Source organism: Hyla sarda, chromosome 1, assembly GCF_029499605.1.
Source record: "Hyla sarda isolate aHylSar1 chromosome 1, aHylSar1.hap1, whole genome shotgun sequence".
In the NCBI taxonomy this organism is placed as follows: domain Eukaryota; kingdom Metazoa; phylum Chordata; class Amphibia; order Anura; family Hylidae; genus Hyla; species Hyla sarda.
The window spans coordinates 286,222,156-286,249,689 of NC_079189.1; the positions used below are offsets into that span (position 1 = coordinate 286,222,156).

A 27,534-nucleotide genomic window follows, 5' to 3' on the forward strand; every position below is an offset into this window, starting at 1 on the left:
GCATACTGGATATTGGCCAAGCACAGTAAAGCAGGCTATATGCCTACAGTCAATGAGACCTTTGACACTTTGGACCACTAGTAAAAGACTTCATATGTAAAGTCCATACATAGCAATTACAATAAGCAGGACAACAAAGACAGACAATCTAATGAATCTCAAACCATAAAACAAGATTTTCAATATTCTCTGTATACAATTTGAGTCTCAGAAGTCCATTTTACCATTATTTTGAGATGAATCAGAATTCCTGGCAGATAGGCTAGTCATACAGATGCAAGACCTTAATGAATTCCTCACCTTCCAGTCTAGTGAGGCAAGTGTATGACAGCAGACAATTCACATCAGGCTCCAGGAATTTAGCTCTACTGGCTGTAAAGAATTACTCATTTATGTGTCGGTGATGTCACTAAGGGCATGCAAGACGAACAACTTCCATGCTGAGAAAAAAGCAGAAAGTTTTTATCTCAGTTTTGATAATAGGGACAGAGATTTTTTATGATAGATATATATATATATATATAATTTATATGTGTGTGTGTATGAGAGGTGGTGGTGGTGTTGCAGAGGAATAGAACACTTGCAGGTTGACTCCTAACACATTAAGCTGATCACTGTGGGTTCCGGCTGTGGGACACACAGATCAGTTAACTGTCAGACATCCCTCTTAAAGGGAACTTGTCACCAGCAATTTCTATATGAAGCTTCTGGGAACAGGGTGCAGGGAATGAACAATTTTGTATAAACATACCAATGGCAGTGGAGACTAAAGAACAGGTCTCTCCATACAAAACTAATCGCTCTGCCACATGCAAATGGATGACCCCAAGGTCATGACCCAAGTCAGAGTCTATGCTCAGCACAGCACACCTTTAACCACACCTCCTGCTCTGTGATTGACAACTGAATAGTGTCTGGGCCAGACTACTATCCATATGTCTATGGGGCTTGCTGTAAAGAATAATTTTACATGCCGTAAAAACTGCTCCGCAAGATGGCAAAATTAATATCACAGTGATAATGTAAAAAGAAAAGAAAAATTATAATCATAAAATAGGAACAGTTTAAAGAAAAAAATTCTGTCCATCTGGCCTATTAGTGGGATCTTATCTAGACCTTAGGCCAAGTATGGAGACTTCGGGCCCTGATATACACTGTAAAAGAGCGCTGACCTCATAGATCATCATTAGTTTAAAGAGCCTACAAAAAGGCTTGACTATGATGTGGGGAGAACCAAATGAGCAGGGCTGAGTTGTTTATGCAGGCTTTTGCTTCATTGCTTCTTGCTTGTTAATCAGCTATTTGTGGTCCTATTACACAAGGAGATATTGGCCTGTTCAGCCAATAAACGCTCCATGTAAACCTCATAGCCTATGTTTTGAATTTATATTAAGAGTAGGGTCACACATGGCATATACACAGCGTATTTCATTCGACGCAAAATCCACTGAATTCTATGAGCAGACACACAGGGTTACCATGTGGCAGAACTGTGTGCGCAGTGAAGTTTGGCGGCAGGCCTGTGCGTCAGTTACGTTGGTGTGCTGGCTCCACCTCCAAACCTCATTGCACACACAGGGATGCCCCATGGTAGCCCTGTGTGTTTGCTCAAAGGAGAATATGCAGCGGATTTCCCCGCTGCCCTACGGATTTTGCGCAATGTGAAATAGCGTGTCTATACACAATGTGTGACCCTACCCTAAATTATGAAAATGTTATTTAAATCTATGACCCACAAAATATGTGGGATCAATCAGTATGTGTGTATATTTGTGTTTTTTTACAACCTTACACTTCTAGATACCAGACATAACATTTGCATATATAGGGACCCCAAGACCAATGTCTACTGTACATATGCTACAGTTGCAGTCTGACTACATTACCTGTCCAATTCAAAGCAGATTAATATGCTGCCAATTGAAAAAAAAAAAAAAAAAAAAAAAAAAAAAAAGAGGATAAAAATAAAATGCTGCTACCGACTCATCTAAATGACTGTTTTGGTTGTTAATCTTGTTGTTATTGTTGTCTGGAGACCCGGTCTAAGACGGACTGTCTACACCACAGGACAGGAAAATAAATGCCAGAACTATTCCAGGGAGAGTAAAATAATTCTATGTAAAATGATCCAAGAATTAGGGTAAGACAACCTATTTACATAGGAAAATCTGTTTCAAATCCATCATGTAAGACTAACTGAATGTGTACCCACTTCACTGTCCATACAATGATAATTGAACACCGACTTCAGCATATGCTCTGGGAGAAAACCATGTAAGGCTGGGTCCACACTACGTTTTGTCCCATACGGGAGCGCATACGGCAGGAGGGAGGTAAAACCTCGCGCTCCCGTATGTGACCGTATGCGTTCCCGTATGCCATTCACTTCAATGAGCCGACCGGAGTGAAACGTTCGGTCCGGTCGGCTCATTTTTGCGCCGTATGCGCTTTTAAACCGGACCTAAAACTGTGGTCAACCACGGTTTTAGGTCCGGTTGTAAAAGCGCATGGGACAAAACGTAGTGTGGACCCAGCCTAACTTGAAGAACCAAACTTTAACCAGGAATGTACAGAACCACATTGAAAAGTTTGTGTTTACTCACTAACTAGTGAATGTACTAAGAGTGCAGTGTATTCGGTAGCCACCACCAAGCAAGCACACTGCAGTTAAAGTTGGCCACAGGAGAATACAGTTTATGGTTTCTCTTTTGGTTTGGGAGCCATAAGGGGTAGAAGGGACTCCTTTATAATGTTCTCTAATAAACTGAGGCATAAGATATGAACACGCAGAGATGGTAGCTGTGTACACTGATCTGCAGAGACAGACATATGTTGAAACCCCCATCCCCCAGTTTCCAGCAATTGGTTTTACAATAACATGTCTGAGTCATGCCATAATCTAACAGTACAATTTCTGGCTATGGGTTTTGGCTCAATTCCTAGACTGACAGAATGAAAAATGTGTTAAATAAAAACAGTGCTTTTTCACTCAGGACACAGCATGCACTGAATGACAAAAGGGAAAGAATTGGCCAAACCTTCAGATACATGCTAAACAGCCCTGTTTTCTGCAGGATGGCAAGGAATCCACATGTTCTAGTCGTTAACTTGGTAAAATGCTGCTGATCTATTACATTGCCAGGAAAAAAAAAAGTTCTCACCTGTGATTTTAACCCCTTAACTACCACGGACGTAAATGTACGTCCTGGTTTGGCGGTACTTCCCGCACCAGGTGTATTTACGTCCTGTGTATGACCGCGAGCATCTGAATGGTGCTCGCGTCATACATGGCAGGTTCCGGCTGCTAGCAGCATTAAAAAAAAGTTTGAGAAATATAAAAAGTAAAAAAAAAGTGAAAAATCCCCTCCCCCAATAAAAATGAAAATTGTCAGCGTTTTCCATTTTACCCCCCAAAAGCATAATTTTCTTTTTATAAACATATTTGGTATCGCCACATGTGTAAATGTCTGAACTATCAAAATATAATTTTAATGATCCCGTATGGTGAATGGCGTAAACGTAAAAAATAAAAGTAAAAAAATGCAGATTTTTTTGTGTCACATTTTATTCCCCAAAAAATTTATCAAAAAAAATTATCTAAAAAGGTATTATATATGCAAATGTGGTATCGATAAAAAGTACAGATGACGGCGCAAAAAATGAGCCCTCATACTGCCCTATATATGGAAAAATGAGAGTTATAGGTGGTCAAAATAGGGCGATTTTAGATTACTGATTTTGTACAAAAAGTTTTAGATTTTAAGCGGTACAAAAATATAAAAGTATCTAACCATGGGTATCATTTTAATCGTACTGACCCACAGAATAAAGAACACATGTCAATTACCGTGAAGTGTACAGTGTGAAAACGAACCCACAAAAAAAAAAAAAAAAAAAAAAAAAAAAAAAAACACAAGCCCTTATATGAGTCTGAAGATGGAAATATAAAAGGAGTTACGGATTTTAGAAGGCGAGGAGGGAAAACCGAAAACACAAATAATATTGGTCCTTAAGGTGAAAATGGGCTTGGTCCTTTATGACCCTAAGGACAGGAGCATTTTTTGCAAATCTGACCTCAGTCACTTTATGCATTAATAACTCTGGGATGCTTTTACTTATAAATTTGATTTAGAGATTGTTTTTCGTGACATTCTACTTTATGGTAGTGGTAAATTTTCATCGATCCTTCATTTCTTGGAAAAAAATTCCAAAATGTGATGAAAAATTTGAAAATTTAGCATTTTTCTAACTTTGAAGCTCTCTGCTTGTAAGGAAAATAGACATTCCAAATAAATTATATATTGATTCACAAATACAATATGTCTACTTTATATTTCCATTATAAAATTGACGTGTTTTTACTTTTGGAAGACATCAGAGGGCTTCAAAGTTCAGCAGCAATTTTCCAATTTTTCACAATATTTTCAAAATCGGAATTTAATAAGGGGTGCAGTGAGTATTTACACCCCACTGGCGTTTGACAGATCTTTGTAACAGTGGGCTGTGCAAATGAAAAATTTAATTTTTCATTTTCATGGACCACTTTTCCAAAAATCTGTCAGACACCTGTGGGGAGTAAATGCTCACTGCACCCCTTATTACATTACATGAGGGGTGCAGTTTCCAAAATGGGGTCACATGTGGGGGGGGGGGTCCATTCTTCTGGCACTATGGGGGCTTTGTAAACACACGTGGCCTTCAATTCCGGACAAATTTTCTCTTCAAAATCCCAACGGCGCTCCTTCTCTTCTGAGCATTGTAGTTCGCCTGCAGAGCACTTTACATCCACATATGGGGTATTTTCTTACTCAGAAGAAATGGGGTTACAAGTTTTGGGGGGCTTTTTTCCTATTTTCCCTTGTGAAAATGAAAAAATTAGGGTAACACCAGCATTTTAGCGAAAAACAAAATTTCTCTTCATTTTCCCAACCAAATGTAATGAAAATTCGTCAAACACCTGTGGGGTGTTAAGGCTCACTATACCCCCTGTCACGTTCCGTGAGGGGTGTAGTTTCCAAAATGGGGTCACATGTGGGTATTTGTTTTTGCGTTTATGTCAGAACCGCTTTAAAATCAGCCGCCCCTGTGCAAATCACCAATTTAGGCATCAAATGTACATGGTGCGCTCTCACTCCTGAGCATTGTTGTGCACCCGCAGAGCATTTTACGCCCACATATGGGGTATTTCCGTACTCCGGAGAAATAGCGTTACAAATTTTGGGGGTCTTTTTTTCCTTTTACTGCTTGTGAAAATTAAAAAAGGATGGGGCAACACCAGCATGTTAGTGTCAAAATTTTTATTTTTTTACACTGACAGGCTGGTGTAGCCCCCAACTTTTCTTTTTCATAAGGCGTAAAAGGAGAAAAAGCCCCCCAAAATTTGTAGTGCAATTTCTCCCGAGTACGGAAATACCCCTGTGGTCCTAAACTGTTTCCTTGAAATACAACAGGACTCTGAAATGAGAGCTCCATGCGCATTTGAGGACTAAATTAGGAATTGCATAGGGGTGGACATAGGGGTATTCTACAAGAGTGATTCCCAAACAGGGTGCCTCCAGCTGTTGCTAAACTCTCAGCATGCCTGGACAGTCAGTGGCTGTCCAGAAATGCTGGGAGGAGTTTTGCAACAGCTGGAGGCTCCGTTTTGGAAACACTGCCGTACAATACGTTTTTCATTTTTATTGGGAGGGAGCGAAAAATTTGCCGCAGCCCAAACTTGAAGCAGGAAACTTACTGTAAACCTGCCTGTGTGAATGCACCCTGTACAATAATATGGGGGGGCGCAAACCGCCAGCTGTTTCAAAACTACAACTCCCAGCATGTACTGACAGACCGTGCATGCTGGGATTTGCAGTTTTGCAGTTTCACTGCACGTGATCTCCAAACTGGCTCTTCAGATGTTGTAAAACTACAAATTCCAGCATGCCCAGACAGCAAACAGCTGTTTGGGCATGCTAGGAGTTGTAGTTTTGCAAGATCTGGAGGGATACAGTTTAGAGACCAATGTATAGTGGTCTCAAACTGTAGCCCTCCAGCTGTTGCAAAACTAAATATTCCAGCATGCATTTGCGCGGGGTGCCTGCTGATCGATATCAGCAGTCACCCCGGTCCGGTCCACCACGGGCGTATGCATATGCCCTTTGTCCCCACCAGGTTAAGGGTTAAAGGGCTTTCTGGTTCCTGTGATGTGTTGTCCTGGAAATACCCACTCACAGTCAATGTCCTCAGCAGTTACCTGCCTCAGCCAGCGACAATTTATCACAGGAAATAGGGGGAAGCAGAGAGCTATGGGGACCATCAAAATGGCAGTAGCTTGCTACAAAAAGTCTCAGTGTAGCCTCAGCATTACAGTATAGCCACATATAATGTGCAGCACTTCCACATAAAAAGTGCATCTATTCTAAAGATTTTAGTGTAAATGTACTTTGTAGTTACTACTACGAATTATGCAAAGTCAATTTAGAAAAGCAAACAACTGTGCTTAAAATATCTGCAGTTGCAGAATTTGGAGAGGAAATCCAAGCAAACACTACATAAATATTGCAGAATTACACTTTAACATGAAAGTTAATGGAGAAATTCTGCAATAATTCCACAGAAAATAAGTCATAAAAAGCAGATGCTGCAAATGTGAAATGCATACTTGTAAGGCCTCATTCGCATTGCCGCCCAACCAGAAGGACGGGAGTTTAGCAGAGAAAAAAAATAATGCAAACACTTTCTCCACTAAATTCCTGAAAAATTAATTGCAAGTGAATGGGGTCAGTCGGGACCTGGTAATAGCCGCTTGCATAATAATTTATAATATATGTATAAAGCCAATCGGACCCTTAACGTGTCAGATGCGAATGGCAATGTGAACATAGCCTAAGTCAATTTCCACACTGATTGTGTGAAGATTTCTTTCTGCAACAAGAGGATATGAGTAATGGCAGATTGACAACGTGATCATTCATATAAGTAGATAAGATTGTTTAAACCTTATTCACTTCGCTGCTATTGTGAAAGATGTGGATTTTCAATATTGACCCTACCCTTTATCAGGATAAGAAAATCACGACTGCCTTCTTTCAGAACCAGAACCACACCTGTCCATGAACTGTGCTTGGTATTGCACGTCAACTCCTTTAAAGTAAAATGGGACTGAGCAGAAATACCAGACACAATAGGGGAGATTTATCAAAACCTGTGCAGAGGAAAAGTTGATAAGTTGCCCATAACCAATCGGATCGCTTCTTTCATTTTCGAAAAGGCCTCTGAGAAATGAAAGCAGCAATCAGATTGGTTGCTATGGACAACTTAACTTTTCCCCTGCACAGGTTTTGTTAAATCTCCCCCATTATTTGGACTTGCTGTGTCTGGCAGAAAGGGATGCAGACCATATTCCCAAGCTTTGGCCTTTATTATAAGCATGACGAACATATAAACGGGAGGGGATCTTGTTTTACACTCTAGACAATTACAGATCTGCTGAGATCATATTCCTCTAGTGACTACATACTACAGTTTGGAGTCCCCAAAAAAAAAAAATTGTAGGCGATCTGAAATACCGTATATACTAGAGTATAAGCCGACCCGAATATAAGCCGACGCCCCTAATTTCACCCCAAAAACCCAGGAAAAGTTATTGACTCGACTATAAGCCTAGGGTGGGAAATACATCATCCCCCCCATGTCATCATTCCTCCCCCCCTTCATCATCACCGCCTGTCAATCCCTTCATCAATGGTCATCAACCTGCGGACCTCCAGATGTTGCAAAACTACAACAGCCTATGGCTGTCCGGGCATGCTGGGAGTTGCAGTTTTGCAACATCTGGAGGTCTGCAGGTTGAAGACCACTGAGGAGGGATTGACAGGCGGAGAGTTCACTCGAGTATAAGCCATGGGGGGAGTTTTTATCCCAAAAACTCGGCTTATACTCGAGTATATACAGTAGTTTGAAGATGGTCACTATTAGAATATGTTCTTCCCACAAAAATGTAATGGTATTGCTAGAGTACACATCAGTCTATGTCCGTATACCTTTTGCCAGTATGTTAACATATTGTGAATGCAGGGCACATTGTAAGGGTTGTACAACACCTTTTAACCCCTTAAGGACCAGGCCAATTTTATTTTTGCATTTTCGTTTTTTCCTCCTCGCCTTCTAAAATCCATAACTCCTTTATATTTCCATCTACAGACCCATATAAGGGCTTGTTTTTTGCGTGACCAACTGTACTTTGTAATGAATACTCTCATTTTACCATAAAATGTACAGCAAACCCCCAAAAATATTTTTTTAGCAAGGAAATTTAAATGAAAACCACAATTTTGCCCATTTTGGAGGGTTTCGTTTTCACACTATACACTTTACAGTAAAAATGACATGTGTTCTTTATTATGTGGTTCAGTACGATTAAAATGATACCCATGGCTAGATACTTTTATATTTTTGTACCGCTTAAAAAAAAAAAAAAAATAATCTAAAACTTTTTGTACAAAATCATTAATCTAAAATCTCCCTATTTTGACCGCCTATAACTAAAATTTTTCCATATATAGGGAGGTATGAGGGCTCATTTTTTGCGTCATCTGTACTTTTTATCAATACCACATTTGCATATATCAAACTTATAGCATTTTTTTATAAATTTTTTGGGGAATAAAATGTGACCAAAAAAAAAAAAAAAGCAGCATTTTTGGACCTTCTTTTTTACGTTTACGCCGTTCACCATACGGGATCATTAACATTATATTTTGATAGTTCGGACATTTATGCACACAGCGATACCAAATATGTTTATTAAAAAAAAAATAATACGCTTATAAAAATTTACGCTTTTTGGTGGTAAAAACTGACAATTTTCATTTTTATTAGGGGAAGGGATTTTTCACTTTAATATTTTTCAACTTTTTATGTCCCCATAGGGGACTATCTATAGCGATCATTTGATTGCCTAATACTGTTCAGTTCTATGCATAGGACATAGCACTGATCAGAGCAGAAGATCACCGATAATACTGGTCAGCTCGATCTCAGACCAGAGCAAGAGACACCGGGAGACAGACTGAGGCAGGTGAGGGGACCTCCATCCGCCATTACAGAGGATCTGATCACCGTGGCAGCGCTGCAGGCGATCTGATCAGCTATTTTATCATGCGCATTGCCGCAGATGCCGTGATCTGTATTGATCACGGCATCTGAGGGGTTAATGGCGGACATCTGCGCGATTGCGGATGTCTGCCATTACCGGCGGGTCCCTGGCTGCGAGCAGTGTATCATGCTCGCACCGCTCCAATGCTCGCAGTCATACAAAGACATAAATGTACCTCCTGGTGCGCGAAGTACCGCCAAACCAGGACGTACATTTACTTCCGTGGTCGTTAAGGGGTTAAGAGACTTATACACATGGGGGATCTTGTTTTACCTTCTATACAATTACAGATCTGCTGAAAAGTCAACTAGCTCCAGGCATGAAAGAAAATAAACATGAATTTAAAGTAAGAAGCACCAACTATATAATTTACTGCAAACACAAATACAGTCAGAGGGCAAGTATATATCACACAGGTTTGAAAGGAAAGAATATGTAGGCTGTGGCCCTGGTATCGGAACAGAAACCATATCAAAGTCCATCATTTCAAGGACTATTTGGCAGATGGCTGCTGGCTGTAAGCATGCAATGTTGTCTTCTCCATTCACACAACTTTTTTTTTTTTTGGAAACTAGATGTATACTCCCCACTGACCTTCATTGTTTGTTTCTTTTTTTGTACCGTTCTCCCCCACATATCAAGTCATAGTAGACAATGTTTTCGTTGTATGATTTTTTTTTTTTTTTTTTTACAGACTCTACAATGAAGGTTCTGCACATATTAGGTGTGAAACCATTTTATGGACACACAAGAAACACAATATTATGTAGAATTCGGTGCAGAGGAAATGGCAATTCCATGCTGAACTAACTACTGTGCAAGTGTATGCCAAACAGCAGATTACAGTTGGAAGGTGGTAACCGGGTGTATTCACCTTACTTGCTGTGGATTTTCCGCATTCGCAGGTAATCATAAGTTTTCATGTGTAAAATTCTGTGCATACTCTGCTTAAAGTGCAGATTTCAAGTAGGGCTGGGCGGTATACCGGTTCATACCGAATACCGAAATTTTTGCATTGCACGATATGAATTTTAACCCATACCGCAATACCAGTTTGGCCCCTCCCCCTAGGGAATGAATGAATTATCAGCCCAGCACTGCGCTGTCCCCAGACACTACTACTCACATGTCACCAGCAAGCGCTGCCCCCCCCCCCCCCAAATTATCAACCCAGCGCTGTCCCCATCGGGGTAAATACTCACATCACCCGCAAGCACTGCCCTCCTTTTTGTTGCGGCTGCCGGCACTGACACTCTATACCAGTGGTCTACAACCTGCGGACCTCCAGATGTTGCAAAACTACAACTTTCAGCATGCCCGAACAGCCAACGGCTGTCTAGGCATGCTGGGAGTTGTAGTTTTGCAACATCTGGAGGTCCGCAGGTTGAAGACCACTGCTCTATACTGTGCGGTATCCTTATGCCCGTGCTGCAAAAAATAAACAAAATAAACTTTAACTCACCTCCCGTTGGTCCGGTACCGGCCTCACCTGCTTCTTGGGGACAGGAACGTCGTACAGCCGTTAGCCTATCACTGGCCGCAGAGATGTTCCGCCTCAGCCAGTGATGGGCTGAGCCAACTGTCATGTAAGAAGCCGGCCAGACATCGCTGCGGCCGGTGATAGGCTGGCGGCTGGCCGATGTTCCTGTCCCCAGCGTAAGGCCGACGTCTGAACATGCGTTTATTTTGTTTACCTTTTTCAGCCCGGGCATAGGGATACCGCATAGTATAGAGGGTCAGCGCCAGCGGCCGCAACAAACAGGAGGACAGCGCTTGCGGGTGACATGTGAGTATCTACCCCCATGGGGGCAGCGCTGGGCTGGGGAGGAAATACCGTTATATACCATGGAACCGCCAAAAGTTACAAAAATACCACGATACACACATTTGGTCATACCGCCCAGCCCTAATTTCAAGCACAAAAGCTTGCCAATTACATGCTACAAGATTCTTGTGCGAGAAATCCGCAGAAGTAAATTGTTGCAAATGTACCCTTTAAGTTTGTTTTTGTCATCTGCACCACTAAATCCAGCACTGAGGTTCTGGTATTGCAGCATGCCCTTATTGTAATTTCAAGAAGGCAGAAAACTAGACACCCAGCTATATAAAGACTGTTACCCTGTATGTAGAATCAGTGATGCTATCTATATATAGTTCAGCTACTCAGATGAGGTATTTGGCCTATTCTGACCCTTATAACTTATTTTTCTGCAAACAGGGAAGTATGAGGGCTCATTTTTTGCGCCGTGATCTGGAGTTTTCAACGGTACCATTTTCGTTTTGATCGGACTTTTTGATCGCTTTTTATTCATTCTTTTTATGGTATAAAAAGTGACCAAAAATACGCTATTTTGGACTTTGGAATTTTTCTACATGTACGCCATTGAACACGCGGTTTAATTAATATATTTTTATAGTTCGGAAATTTACACACATAGCTATACCACACACACATATATATATATAATTTTTTTTAATGGGTAAAGGGGGGGCAATTCAAACTTATCAGGGAAGGGGTTAAATCACATTTATTAACTTTATTTGCAATGTTATAGCCCCTATAACATGCATTACACTGATTGCCAGCACTGATCAATGCTATGCCATTTCAATGCATTGATCAGTGTTATCAGCGGTCGATTGCTCAAGCCTGGATTTCAGGCTTTGAGCAATCAATCGCTTATTGGACGCACCGGAGGCAGGTAAGGGACCCTCCGCTTGTGTCCCAGCTGATCGGGAGACCCCAGTTTCACCATGGCGGTCCCGATCAGCCTGACTGAGCAGCTGGGAATGCTTTTTCTTTTCAATTACTTTAGACGCAGCAATCAACTTTGATCGCCTCGTCTAAAGGGTTAATAGTGCACGTCACCGCGTACGTCCTGGTTTGACGGTACTTCGTGCACCAGGATGTACATTTACATACGTGTACGACCGCGAGCATCAGAGCGGTGCTCGCATCATACACGGCAGGTTCCAGCTATCAGCAGCCAGTGACCTGCCGGTAGTGGCCAACATCCGCGATCGTGTAATGGTAAAAATAAAAAAATAAAAGTGAAAAATCCCCTCCCCCAATAAAAATGAAAATTGTCAGTTTTTCCCCATTTTACCCCCAAAAAGCGTAATTTTTTTTTAATAAACATATTTGGTATCACCGCGTGCGCAAATGTCCGAACTATCAAAATATAGTGTTAATGATCCCGTACAGTGAACGGCATAAACGCAAAAAAAATCCAGAAATGCTGCTTTTTTTGCTTTGTTATAAAAAAAATTATTAAAAAAATAGAAAATGATTTAAAAGTTCTATATATGCAAATGTGGTATCGATAAAAAGTACAGACGACGAACCAAAAAATTAGTCCTCATACCGCCCTATATACGGAAAAATTTAAAAGTTATAGGTGGTCAAAATAGGGCAATTTTAGATGACAGATTTTTTTACAAAATTTTTTTTTATTTTTTATTTATTTATTTTTTAAGCGGTACCAAAATATAAAAGTATCTAGCCATGGGTATCATTTTAATCGTATTGACGCACAGAATAAAGAACACATGTCATTTTTACCGTAAAGTGTACAATGCGAAAATGAAACACTCCAAAATGTGCAAAATTGTGGTTTTCATTTCAATTTCCTCCCTAGAAAAAAAAAAAAATTTTTGGGTTCGCCGTACATTTTATGGTAAAATCAGAGGTTTCATTACAAAGTACAATTGGTCACGCAAAAAACAAGCCCTTATATGAGTCTGTAGACATTTGGACCAATACAAGAGTAAATGCCCATGGCAAAAAAAATTTTTTAAAGCGCTCTAGAAAATAAATATGGCACCAACTGGTTGTTATAGGCACCACCCTGTGTTCTTTTGTAAGGGGCCTGACTTCTGGTTAACAGATCGGAGGTCAACACGCCCCCACAATGCATCTCTATGGGAGAGCTTCAGATACATGAGTACTCCTGTGGATTGAGGATACATTGTTCAACCCCCGCAACATATATATGCAGCGGTCCAATCAGATGAATTGTTCACCAGAGGTCAGTTCACCTGCTCTGTGCAGGTTCGGCTCCAATCTCCTTATAAAGACTGCTGAGCCAGATCAGTGGATCTCAGATAACACCAAGGAATGCTACGCAATATCATAGCAGCATTGCATACAGAAATCCCCTATGGGGAACTCAAAAAGTGTAAATAATTTAATTAATTATCAAACAAATAAATAAGCCCCTCCCCTAAAAAAAATTATATATATTTGGTATTGGTAATGCCGTGTGCGGAAATTTGAACCATTAAAGAATAATGATTATGATCCACCAATTACTAAACTACCCAAAAGGAGGGTGAGGGGTCCTCCAACAGTGGACCCCCACCAACATGTGACCCTATTTCGGAAACTACACCCCTCACGTAATGTAATAATGGGTGCAGTGAGCATTTACACCCCATTGGCATTTTACAGACTTTTGGAACAGTCGGGCTGTGCAAATGATAAATAAAATTACACCTTATTACATTCCTTGAGGGGTGTAGTCTCCAAAATGGGGTCACATGTGGGGGGATTCCACTGTTCTGGCACCATGGGGGCTTTGTAAACACACGTGGCCTTCAATTCCAGACATATTCTCTCTCCAAAAGCCCAATGGCACTCCTTCTCTTCTGAGCATTGTAGTGCGCCAGCAGAGCACTTTACATTCACATATGGTGCAACACCAGCATGTTAGTGTAAAAAAAATAAAATAAAAAATAAAAATTTACAACATGCTGGTGTAGACCCCAACTTTACCTTTTCATAAGGGGTAAAGGAGGAAAAGCACCGTAAAATTTGAAACACAATTTCTCCCGAGTACGGAAATACCCCATATGTGGCCCTAAACTGTTGCCTTGAAATACGACAGGGCTCCGAAGTGAGAGAGCGCCATGCGCATTTGAGGTTTAAATTAGGGATTTACATAGGGACGGACCCGGATGCAAGAATAAGACTTGCCTCAGATACAAAAATTACCCTACGGCTGCGTTTTCCAAACAGGGTGCCTCCAGCTGTTGCAAAACTCCCAGCAAGCCTGGATATTCAATGAATGTCCGGCAATACTGGGAGTTGTTTTGTTTTGCAAAAGCTGAAGGCACCGTTTTGGAAACCGTGCCGTACCAGAAGTTTTTCATTTTTATTTGGGGGGGGGGGGGTAACTTTGTAGGGGTATATGTATAGTTTTACTTTTTATTATGTGTAAGTGTAGTGTAGTGTTTTTAGGGTACACTCACACGGGCGGGGATTCACAGCGAATTTCCCGCTGGGAGTTTGAGCTGCAGCGGTAAGTTTGCTGCATCTCAAACTTGCAGAGACAAACTTGCTGTAAGCCCGCCCATGTGAATATACCCTGTACATTCACTTGGGGGGGCAAACCTTCAGCTGTTGCAAAATACAACTCCCAGCATGCCTTTTGGCTGTCCGTGCATGTTGGGGGTTGTAGTTATGCAACATCTGGAGGCACACTGGTTGCAAAACACAGAGTTTGTTACTTAACTCACAACCAGTGTGCCTCCTGCTTAGGGCTGGGCGGTATGACCAAATGTGTGTATCGCGGTATTTTTTTAACTTTTGGCAGCACCACGGTATAGAACGGTACCCCCCCCCCAAATTAATTATCAGCCCAGCGCTGCCCCCATCGGGGTATATACTCACATGTCACCCGCAAGAGCTCCCCTCCTTGTGCTCCTGTTCGTTGCGGCCGGCGGCGCTGACACTATACTATGCGGTATCCCTATGCCCGGGCTGCAAAAGGTAAACAAAATAAACGCATGTTCAGATGTCGGCCTTACGCTGGGGACGGGAACGTCGTACAGCTGTCAGCCTATCACCGGCCGCAGTGATGTTCCACCTCAGCCGCTGATAGGCTGAGCCCACTGTCATGTAAGGAGCTCTGTCTGGCTTTTTACATGACAGTGGGCTCAGCCTATCACCGGCCGAGGCGGAACATCCCTGCGGCCGGTGATAGGCTGACGGATGTCCGAAGTTCCCGTCCCCAAGCCGCCGGTGAGGCAGGTACCGGACCAACGGGAGGGGAGTTAAAGTTTATTTTGTTTATTTTTTTGTAGCACAGGCATAGGGATACCGCACACAGTATAGAGCAGTGGTCTTCAACCTGCGGACCTCCGTTGGCTGTCCGGGCATGCTGAAAGTGTCAGCGCCGGCGGCCGCAACAAACAGGAGGACGAGGAGGGCAGCGCTTGCGGGTGATCTATTTACCCCGATGGGGACAGCGCTGGGTTGATAATTAATTGGAGGGCAGCGCTTGCGGGTGACATGTGAGTAGTTCCCCGATGTGGGGACAGCACTGGGCTGATTCTTTCATTCCCAAGGGGGAGGTGCCAAACCGGTACTGCTGTATGGGTTAAAATTATTATCGTGCAGCACAAAAATTTCGGTATTCGGTATGAACCGGTATACCGCCCAGCCCTACTCCAGCTGTTGCAAAACTACAACTCCTAGGATGTACATTCTTACAGTGCATGCTGGGAGTTGTAGTTTGCAACAGCTGGAGGCACACTGGTAAGCACAGGTAACAGTTTCTCAACCAGTGTGCCTTCAGCTGTTGCAAAACTACAACTCTCAGCATGCACTTACAGCCGAAGAGCATGCTGGGACTTGTAGTTATGCAACAGCTGGAGGCACACTACTGCAACTCAGAGCATGCCCTTTGGCTGTCAGTGCATGCTGGGGGTTGTAGTTATGCAAAAGCTGGAGGCACACTTTCATAGAAACAATGTGTTGTATAGCTACTAGGGATCGACCAATATTGATTTTTTAGGGCAGATACCGATAATCTGTGACCTTTCAGGCCGATAGCCGATAACTTATACCGATATTCCGGTATAAGTTATCGGCTATTTCAACCCCCCAGAAGCCGCTGCAGATCAATGATTTGAAGTGGGCGCTTTAACTCAATGAATTGCAGTGGCTTTTACGGGGTCAAAGACCACCGCCGTCACCCACTTCTATACCCCTGCCTGTCCTGGGGTCTTCCCTAGTCCAACCACCACCGCCGCTGCCCCCCGCCTATCCTCTGGCCAGAGACCGCCGCCGCCACTTCTCTCCCCCTGCCGGTCCTGATTCCAACTACCGCCGCTGCCCCATTGCCTCCCCCATCCCCGGTTTTACAATTATCTGTTCCCGGGGTCCGCACTACTTCTAGCTCCGGCAGCGTCCTGCGCTGTTGTCGCGTTGAGCACATCACTCGTCATTGCGCAGCGCATAGCAACAACGCAGGAGCCAGAAGTAGCGCGGACCCCAGGAACAGGTGATTATAAGTCCGGGGAGGCAATAGGGCAGCAGCGGTGGTCGTCTCTGGCCGGGGCATTATCGGCAAGGTAATTATCAATACCGTTAACGTCCAAAATCGTGAATATCGGCTGATAATATCGGCCAAACAGATAATCGGTCGATCCCAAATAGCTACAACCTCCAGCATGCACAAACTACCAAAGGGTATGCTGGGAGTTGTAGTTGTGCCTTCTGCTGTTGCAAAGCAACAACTCCCAGCATGCCCTTTTGTGCATGCTGGGAGTTATTGCTAGGAAACAGAAGCTCTGCTGCTGCTCTGCCGGATCCCGCCTGATCCCACCACCACTGCCGCCGATCCCACCGCCGATGCTGGAGATTTGGGGCCCCAGGTCCAGGTGAGGACTCCCGGCACCCACTCTCACCCTCTGGAATAGGGGCAGAGCGAGTGCCGTTAGGGACACCCCCACTGCAGGAGTCCCGATTCGTTGGCCGTTGCCACCTAACTCCTGCTGCTAAAAGGGTAATAGGTGCCGTCTCGGAAGGCACTATCACACTTTTTTTCTGCGTCACTAGGGAACCGATTGCCCAGGAATTGCTGATCAGAATTGATCGCCGACATAGATGGGGGGGGGGGGGCCTGGGCTGTCAGAACCCCACCCAGAGGTTTGCGCGGGGTGCCTGCTAAATGATTTCAGCAAGCATGCCGGTCTGGTTCCCGCTCGGCACGCGGCGGGGACCAGAGTTCCCACAGGCGTACAGGTACGCCCTGGGTCCTTAAGGGGTCAACCCCATAGATGACGTGATCAAGCCTGATCACGGCATCTATGGTGTTGACAAGGGGAGAGTGCTCCCCCTGTTCACTAAGGCGGCACCTATGGCAGCAGGAGGCCAGATCATAGCCTCCTGCATGCCTGCTACGGAAGCCTGTGAGATCCAGCTACAGGCTGTATCGCACAGGCTGTAGTGTGTGCAGCTAATCAGGTGATACTGTGCTGCAGTACAAATGTATTGCAGCATAGTATAACCTGTAAGAAGTGAAAAATAAAATAAAAGGTTCTTCAATAAAAGTATGAAGTGTAAAAATAAAAATAAATGCCCCTGCATTAGCAAAAAATTTTTATAAAATAAATAAATCATATACATACTAGGTATTGCAACGTCCATAATGACGTGTACTATAAAGCTACAATGTATATAAAAAAAATAAAAGAGCACACAATTTGCCAATTTTGGTACAAATAGCGAAATAAAAAAAGAAAAAAAAAAACGAACAAAATGTAGCATGTATTGCAAAAATAACACCCAAAAAAGTACAGCTTGTCCCTCAAAAAATAAGCCCTCACTCAATGGCGTTGGACAAAAAATAAAAAAATAAAAATAAAATTAGTTACGGCTGTCTGAAAATAACAAAAAAAGGAAAAAATTTGTTTTGCTCAGAAAAGGAAAAAGAACATAAAAAGCTATATAAAATGGGTATCGCCGTAATCGTACCGACCCACAGAATAAAGATAACATCACTTTTACCGCACACTGGACACCATAAAAAAAAAATAAAAAAAAAAACGCCAGAAATTTTCCAGTTTTTCACAAAAAAAATGCTGCATGTGTCAACAAAAATTGCTCTACCTATATAAAGTACAATATGTCACAAACATTTTAATTTTTGTTTTTAAATCTCAATCGCTCTGCCCAGAAAAAAGCATTCTAATGTCAAAGAGACACATGTCAAATAAAAATTAAAAAAAGCCTGCATTACGGATTCTGCTAAAACATTTAATCGGTCTATCGTTTTTTTTTTTTTTAAGAACTCCTCAGCAGGGTCCATTGATGTCAAGGAGACTGAATTCCATCTGGAATCTGTGTTAAGCACAAATTCAAAACAAATTCCATGCACATTCTGCAGGGAAACTGCAAAACTGCAAAAAATATCCACTGCCAGAAAGGAGTCTAAGCGGAAGCACAGAAATTCTACAATGTGAACACAGCCAAAAGGAGATTTTAGGTCCGAGCACTAGGGCGGAATTGATAAGGCGTTTACAGCCATAGTGGTGCCTTGTAGTCAGAGCGGATGTTGAGACAAGCAGGCCTGTGTGGCATTCCACGTTTGAGAAAAGCCTACAATCACAGGTACATATGCACCGGTCTCCATGCTGGTGCCATCATTATGCATCGCATATAAAAATGAGCGAACTTACAGTAAATTCGATTCGTCACAAACTTCTCGGCTCGGCAGTTGATGACTTTTCCTGCATGAATTAGTTCAGCTTTCAGGTGCTCCCGTGGGCTGGAAAAGGTGGATACAGTCCTAGGAGACTCTTTCCTAGGAATGTATCCACCTTTTCCAGCCCACTGGAGCACCTGAAGGCTGAACTAATTTACGCAGGAAAAGTCATCAACTGCCGAGCCGAGAAGTTCGTGACAAATTGAATTTACTGTAAGTTCGCTCATCTCTAATCGCATACCTCCTTGTGACCCTGTCATGCGGGACATGCTAGGCCTTAAGAGCCCTGCAGCTGCTCAGCCACCTGCAGAGCCCCCCCCCCCCCCCAGGACAGGGGACTCTCTACAGGGGAGAGTATTGGCCTGGGGGGAACTTGCATGGAGGAAGGAGACCTTAAGCAGGTCCCAATCAACCGATCCCCACGAGATCTTCAGTGCATCCATGCTTCTCTTTGCCCTATCCCTGTAGAAACAGGAAAGCACTGGGTGTAAGGGCAGGGGCCCTTTTAAACCTCTCTGTTTCCAGTTCCTACAGTGATGTAAGGAGCAGCCTCCATATTGGTGCCGTCATAAAGTGGGAAGCAGTGGAAATTCAAATTCCGGACTCCATTTAAAGAATGAACATGTTTATTCTTTCAGCAGAATCCACTTGGAGGTGCATTGCAGGGAATGGAGACAGTACATGTCTGAGCAGTCCTAGCACCAACTGAGGATATTCTGCCTTGTGAATAGTGGAATTACATAGTGGAATTTCCACGGTGTGAATGGGACCTAATTGTCAAAGGGCTTTTCCCCATCTCAGTAAATGATTATATAGTGCTACCAACTGTGAAAATGAAGGGGATGCAGCACTGTTTCTGCAGCAGGCCCAATTCACTTGAATTCTTATAACTTTCTGTACAGCTGGGTGAGGGGAGCGGGGCACCTGGACAGGACCCAGTGCTATATGAATGGTGCTTCCCCATAAAGGTATGTTCACACTGCGGAATTCCGCCAAAAATACTTCGGCATTGGACCGCAGGGCACTGCCCCGTCACCATTGTCGGCAGAAGAATGAACATTCGTGGAAGACCCATTCACACTGATGGTACCGTTTACTGCGCGGAATTCCGCAGTGTGAACGCACCCATACACCTTTAACCCCTTAAGGACCAAGGACGTACCGGTACCTGCTCTTCTGATATATCACGGCGGGCCCGGCGTCATAGTGAAGCCGGGACCCGCCTCTAATAGCACGCAGCGCCGATCGCGGCACCGCGCGCTATTAACCCTTTAGCCGCGCGGCTAAAAGAGAAAGTTCCCGGCTAGCTCAGTCGGGCTGTTTGGGATAGTCGCGGCTAATCGCGGCATCCCGAACAGCTGACAGGACAGCGGGACGGCCCCTTCCTGCCTCCTCGCTGTCCGATCGCCGAATGACTGCTCAGTGCCTGAGATCCAGGCATGAGCAGTCATGCGGCAGAATCGTTGATCACTGGTTTCTTATGAGAAACCAGTGATCAGCATTAGAGATCAGTGTGTGCAGTGTTATAGGTCCCTATGGGACCTATAACACTGCAAAAAAAAAAGTGGAAAAAAAAAGTGAAGATCATTTAACTTCTCCCCTATTAAAAGTTTGAATCACCCCCCTTTTCCAATAAAAAAAAAAAAAACTGTGTAAATAAAAATAAACATATATGGTATCACCGCGTGCGGAAATGTCCGAATTATAAAAATATATAATTAATTAAACCGCTCGGTCAATGGCGTGCGCAAAAAAATTCCAAAGTCCAAAATAGTGCATTTTTGGTCACTTTTTATATCATTTATACTTATATCAATAAGTCCTATCAATGCAAAAATGGTACCGTTAAAAACTTCAGGTCACGGCGCAAAAAATGAGCCCTCATACCGCCCCATACACGGAAAAATAAAAAAGTTATAGGGGTCAGAAGATTACAATTTTAAACGTATTAATTTTCCTGCATGTAGTTATGATTTTTTCCAGAAGTCCGACAAAATCCAACCTATATAAGTAGGGTATCATTTTAATCATATGGACCTACAGAATAAAGAGAAGGTGTCATTTTTACCGAAAAATGTACTATGTAGAAACGGAAGCCCCCAAAAGTTACAAAACAGCGTTTTGTTTTTTTCAATTTTGTCGCACAATGATTTTTTTTCCCGCTTCACCGTACATTTTTGGGCAAAATGACTGACGTCATTACAAAGTAGAATTGGTGGCGCAAAAAATAAGCCATCACATGGATTTTTAGGTGCAAATTTTAAAGAGTTATGATTTTTTAAAGGCAAGGAGCAAAAAACGAAAATGTAAAAACGGAAAAACCCCTTGTCCTTAAGGGGTTAATACCCATCAGCTGCTGAAGTTGAGTTCTTTTCTGTCTTACAACAGTGCACTCTGCTGACACCTCTGTCTGTCTCAGCAACTGTCCAGAGCAGGAGAAAATCCCCATAGAAAACATCTGCTGCTCTGGACAGTTCCTGAGACAGACAGGTGTCAGCAGAGAGCACTGTTGTCAGAAAGGGGGGGGGGGGGGGGGGAATAAATAAATAAAATAAAAAAAACACATAACTCAAATTCAGCAGCTGATAAGTACCGGTAGGATTAAGTTTTTATAGCAGAAATTTACAAATCTGTTTAACTTTCTGGAACCAATTGATAAAAAAAATATATAGTTTTTCACCGGAATAAACCTTGATTTCCCTAACTAGAATATAAAGACAAGGGAGGAGTTGATCAATTGTTTTTGTGTGATTTTGGAGAAAAATGTTCACAAATATTTGGGCAGCTGCGGTGGAGGGGGGGGGTCAGAGGAGGAAAAGCAGAGCAGCGCCCGCGGGTCATATATGATTAGTTCCCCAGCCCACTGCAGATGATAATTCATTAGAGGGGGATGGTTAGGGGGAAATTAGTGGGGAAAAAAATATTAACATTTACTGTCAAATACCGTGGAACCAGCATAAGTTTGAAAAATATCGTCATACACATTTTTGGTCATACCGCCCAGCACTAGTCCGAGCACTAGAGACCCCCCCCCCCCCACCCATATGATCTCAATAGGGCCCCAAAAGCCTGCTGGAAGGGGGAGTGCCGACCCCCACATAGAGATACATGGAGGGGGAAGGTTGGAACGGCCGCTTCCAGCAGACTGCCAGGCCCCAGTTCAGGATATTTCGGTGGGTCCCAGAGCTCAGACCCCCCCCCCCCCCCCATGATCTATAACTTATCCCCAATCCTTTGGATAAGTTATTTTTCACTGCACTACTCCTTTAACAGGATTCTAGAACAGCTGCCAACGATCAGACGGCTATGTTTGGCAATGAAAGTTTAAACTTCAGAGATGTGGACTTAAACCACAAGCTCCAGCTAAAACCTCCTACACAAATGGTAAAGGCTACCAGTAAGAATTAAAGAGGGTGAACCGGTCCGGGCTGTCCTTCTCCAGGGGTCCTCTTCTCCACTCCGGGCAGGCTCCGGCCTAGTAAGGTGCGTCGCTGCGCAGCAGCGTCTATGCAGCGTTACTAGGCCGGAGCCTGCCCGGAGTGGAGAAGAGGACCCCGGACCGGTTCACCCTCCACACGGAATGCCACCGGACACTACAGGAAGGATGGATGGCCCGGACCACCCTCCCCGGACGGTCCCTGCAGCAACTGGGAAGGTGAGTCAGGGTTCTGGGATGGACAGGGGTCTGTATAATATACTATACCTACAGTAGGACCTCCAGCTGTTGAGGCCCTTCAGCTGTTGCAAAACTACAACTCCCAGCATGCCCGGACAGCCAATGGCTGTCCGGACATGCTGGGAGTAGTAGTTTTGCAACAGCTGGAAGCACGACTAGTTGGGAAACACTGACCTATACTATACACTACTATATAGTCAAACATGCTGGGAGTTGTAGTTTTGCAATAGCTGGAGGCACCCTGGTTGGGAAACACTGACCTATACTATATTCTGCTATATAGTCAAACATAGTTTTGCAACAGCTGGAGGCTGTAGGGTTGCTTGTTACATCTATTTAAAAGGGTACGCCACTGCCCCAGTGTTCAGATCATTTAGTTCCAAAAGCCCATTTAGTTCCGCTACTCCACCTCAATGCAAGTCTCAATGTAAAAAAAAAAAAAAAAAAAAAATACCGTGAAACTTTATAAAAATACTGTGATACTTATTTTTGGTCATATCGCCCAGCACTAATTCATGAGATAACAATGTCTTCAGATTGGACTTTTCAATGTGACAGGTTCCCTTTAGAGAGAGCAGTGTCCCATTCAAGACACTATTACTAGCAGTGGGTTTCGCTACCATTGATTTAAATGGGTCCACAGACAGCCCGCAATAGTGTCAGTTTTGTGAACTGTCCACGGACCCATTCAAATGAATGGTAGCGTAACTCGCAGCGGGAAACCCGCTGCTAGTTACTAGTGTGTGAACACACCCTAAGGCAGGGTTCACAATGTGGAGATCCCCACAGACGGCAATGCATTTCTTAGCAGATCATTTCTGATGCAGATGTTTAGCATGGTGTGTTCCCAGGGATCGACCGATATCGTTTTTTTAGGGCCGATACCGATAATCGGTGGAGGTTAGGGCAGATAGCCGATAACTTATACCGATATTCCGGTATAAGTTATCGGCTATTTATCCCCCCGCGACACCGCTGCAGATCATTGATTTAAAGCGGGCACTTTAAATCAATGCACTGCAGTGGCTTTTGCGGTGCCATAGGCCACCACCACCCGCTTCTCTCCCCCTACCTGTCAGGGTGGTCCGGGCCATCCTTCCTTCCTGTAGTGTCCGGCGGTATTCCGGGTGGAGGGTGAACCGGTCCAGGCTGTCCTTCTCCGGGGGTCCTCTTCTCCACTCCGGGCAGGCTCCGGCCTAGTACGCTGCATAGACGCCGCTTCACCGGTTCACCCTCCACCTGGAATGCCGCCGGACACTACAGGAAGGATGGATGGCCCGGACCACCCCCATTACGGGTAAGTTTAATTTTTTTTATTGACTCGGAGGGTGGGGGAGGGGCCTGACCGGTATAGTGGTATGGGCAAAAATCCATACCGGTATACCGCCCAGCACTACGGTGGGGGGTGCGACGCGGTGCGGTGGGTCTGGGGGGCGGTCGCGGTGCGGCAGGTCGGGGGGCGGGCGGTGCGGAGCATTATCGGCTTATCGGCAAGGTAATTGCCAATACCGATAATGCCCCAAATCGGGATTATCGGACGATAATCGGTCGATCCCTAGTTCCCAGTATGCCCACTGGGGGATATTCATCAAGACCTGTGCAGAGCAAGTTGATCAGTTGCTCATAGAAATCAGATTGCTACATACATTTTTCAGAAACCTTTCTAAAAAAAAAAATAATCAAAGTAGTAATCTGATTGGTTGCTATGGGCAACTGGTCAATTTTCCCTCTGCACAGGTTTTGATACATCTCCCCATTAAAGGAGTTGTCTGGTGAAAAATCACTATCCAAGGATAGGGTATAAGTTCTCCTGCAGGGGCTGGAAAGAGGCGTGTTAACCCCCACATGGAGCGCCGGCCGACACGCCCCTCTATGTACCCCATAGAGATACATGGAGGGAGAGTCCCGGGCGTGGCTTTCTGCGGGGATAGGACCAGTAAGAAACGCTCATTGGTCAGCTAGTTGTTTATGCAAGCCTCAGGAATCATTATTGGTTGGCCACATGTCTCCCTATGTTAACAGGAGACGTGTTGCCAACAATGATGAAGGTGAACTATACGAATGGTCCAGCAATCGTTCATGCAGCCCTGCCTGTGTAAAATGCTCCTTATAGGAGTGATAATATGCCTGTCTGAAAAGGGCCTAACAGTGACTATTTTCCACATAAGTACTGTTTCGGGCAGGACACAGCACACCGTGCATTAGGGTCTTGCACAGACAGAGGACACATTCCGTAAACAGACTATACAGTCACCCGTATAGTATTAAACTCAATAGGCCCACTTGGAGTACACTGTGGTAAATACCGACACCTTTTTGACAGGCTGTTGACAGATACTCACAATATATGGGCAAAATGAGACATAGCTGAAGCCTAGGACCAACTGTATGCCCAGAATTGTGCAAGGCTGAACAATGGCAGTGCCAGAAACGGTACACACGTTCTAAAGAGTGACGGTAGCCAAACTGAAAGGGAAATGCTGGCAAGATGTTGTGAGACTACAACACCAAGCATAGAGTTCTAGTTTTGAAATGGCTAAAAAACCACTGAATTAGGATCACTAATCTAGATACAGTGATGCCTCAACTTTTCTGGACCATTGTAACTTGAAACCAGACTCAACATACAATGCTATGGACAGTCCAGATCTGTGAAACATGTCAATGGCTGGAAGATCTGACCAATTAGAACGGGCATTCACTGGTACAACACCGGTATTACTGAAGTGCATGCACTGACTGGCTGTCTGGCAGCGCCCCCTACAGTACAGGGTGGTACCACATGTTCTGTACTACTATTTACCTGTGCCATTGTTGACTACATCTTTGGACACAAGGTGAGGGAGGTTCCGTTTTTACCTTTTTAGGACCCTGTGTGTACTGTACAGGATCCTGAATAAGCTCCTGTCCTCTACATAGACAGTGATTTACATCTTCCAGCAGATCTATATTACTTTTATATGTAAGGACTTGCTTTACCAAAATTCTACTTATTTTTCTTTAACTCACTTTCTTATTTTTGGATGACATTTTGGTGTCTTCAGAAGCAATTAACAGGTTCATACAATGGTCATCCTGGAACAAGTAATTTGAGGGATCACTGTAATTCCACCCCCTATATCCGCTAGTAAAGAGCAATGTCCCTCCGGTGCCCAAGCAGAATACATGCAATACAAAGGTAAAGAAACTATATGCCCCTCTATAGAGACAAGTGGCGCACACACAGGTCTGACCACTCTATATATAAAGCCCAGGGGGCAGCACCTAGTGGGGGCCAGGTCACACACCCTGTGCCTAGGCACAGGTGCACATGCCAACTTCCTGAGGTAATGCTGGGGGCATACCTTGGAGTGAGGGAATACTGGACTCTACATAGGGCCAGTGTGAAGAAGCTGTCTGGGTCACACAGTGCCCGGGGAGGGGTGGATGGAGGATTAGAACAGGTCCTTATAAGGAGGTCACCCAACTCTTGCACTTACTTGGCAGGCACTAAGAGACCAGCCTCCTGGCCAAAGTAAAGTCAGGTACAAGGCCCCACAATGCCATTAAACACTATACATGCCGGTGCCCCCTTTACCGTACAGAGGAGGTGGGGTTAGGGGTGCTCGGTCAGCAGGGGAGCCCCCCAACAAGGGGTCACCCCAGTCCTGCCCGCCTCCTGGCTACCTGCCCCGTGTACCTGGCTGTTCTGGTAGCTTTCAAAGGCTCGTAGGGCGCTGTCGGTTAGCTTCACATGGAAGACGGACACCCTTCCGCCGACACTCCCGCAGGACAGTCCGTAACTCCGTTCCTCCTGCAGCGCCGCCATCTTAACAACACCATTCCTCACCGTAGCGGCTAGTTCCCATCCCCTAGAAGGACCTGACGTCACAGGTCACGTGCCCGTGATCACATGACCGGGGTGTAGGGACTCCGAGGTACAAATGGCGTACATAGTGTGTGAGGCGAAACGACGGGTCCGCGTGTCTGATATTTGCGGTGCAGTGGTTGCGGGAACATTCCTGGCTGTGAGGGCTCTGGCCTTTCGTTTCTGTAGTCAGCTGCATGTATACATATATGCACCGAGCAGCCATAACATTAACCCCTTAAGGCGCAGCCGGATTTCTGCGTTTACATTTTTCCTCCTCACAGTTTTTAATTCATAAGGCCCAATGCACACTATGAAAATTCTTACCTGAACTCAGTGGATCTTCACTGCCCAGAATTTACAGCGGAAATTAACCCTTGCTATTTAATCCCTTAACCCCTTAAGGACCAAGCCCATTTTATTTTTGAGTTTTCGTTTTTTCCTTCTCGCCTTCTAAAATCCATAACTCCTTTATATATTTCCATCTACAGACCCATATAAGGGCTTGTTTTTTGCGTGACCAATTGTACATTGTAATGAAACCTCTCATTTTACCATAAAATGTACGGCGAACCCCCCCCAAAAAATTTTTAGGGAGGAAATTTAAATGAAAACCACAATTTTGCGCATTTTGGAGGGTTTTGTTTTCACACTGTACACTTTACGGTAAATGACTTGTTCTTTATTCTGTGGGTCAATACGATTAAAATGATACCCATGGCTAGATACTTTTATATTTTTGTACCACTTAAAAAAAATCTAAAACTTTTTGTACAAAATCAGTAATCTAAAATCGCCCTATTTTGACCACCTATAACTTTTTAACTTTTCCGTATATAGGGCGGTATGAGGGGTCATTATTTGTGCCTTCATCTGTACTTTTTATGGATACCACATTTGCATATATAAAACTTTTAGATCATTTTTTTATATTTTTTTTTATAAAGTGTGACAAAAAAGCAGCATTTTTGGACTTTTTAAATTTTTTACGTTTACGCCATTCACCGTATGGGATAATTAACATATTTTGATAGTACGGACATTTACGCATGCGGCGATACCAAATATGTTTATTAAAAAAATGTTTTACGTTTTTTGGGGGTAAAATGGGAAAAACGGACAATTTCCATTTTTATCGGGGGAGGGGATTTTTCACTTTTTTTTACTTTATTTTTACATTTTTCAACTTTTTTTTTTTTTACACTTTTTATGTCCCCATAGGGGACTATCTATAGCAATCCTTTGATTGCTAATACTGTTCAGTGTTATGCATAGGACACAGCACTGCTCAGTATTATCGGTCATCTTCTGCTCTGGTCTGCTCGATCTCAGACCAGAGCAAAAGACCCCAGGAGATGGCTGGAGCCAGGTGAGGGGACCT

General features: G+C 43.8%; 1 protein-coding gene across 2 annotated transcripts in view; it reads right to left on the reverse strand.

The window, feature by feature from the left end:
* Positions 1–26,219, reverse strand: part of ELL (elongation factor for RNA polymerase II) — a 107,002-nt gene extending 80,783 nt beyond the window's left edge. Inside the window, exon 1 of one of the 2 annotated variants that reach the window (XM_056574424.1) lies at positions 25,986–26,219. In XM_056574424.1, the coding sequence (XP_056430399.1) occupies positions 25,986–26,114 (129 nt within the window). In that variant the 5' untranslated portion in view covers positions 26,115–26,219. Of the gene's footprint in view, positions 1–25,315; positions 25,382–25,985 lie in introns of those variants that run through there. The other variant, XM_056574434.1, reaches the window with a different exon arrangement.
* Between the last annotated feature and the right edge of the window lie 1,315 nt (positions 26,220–27,534).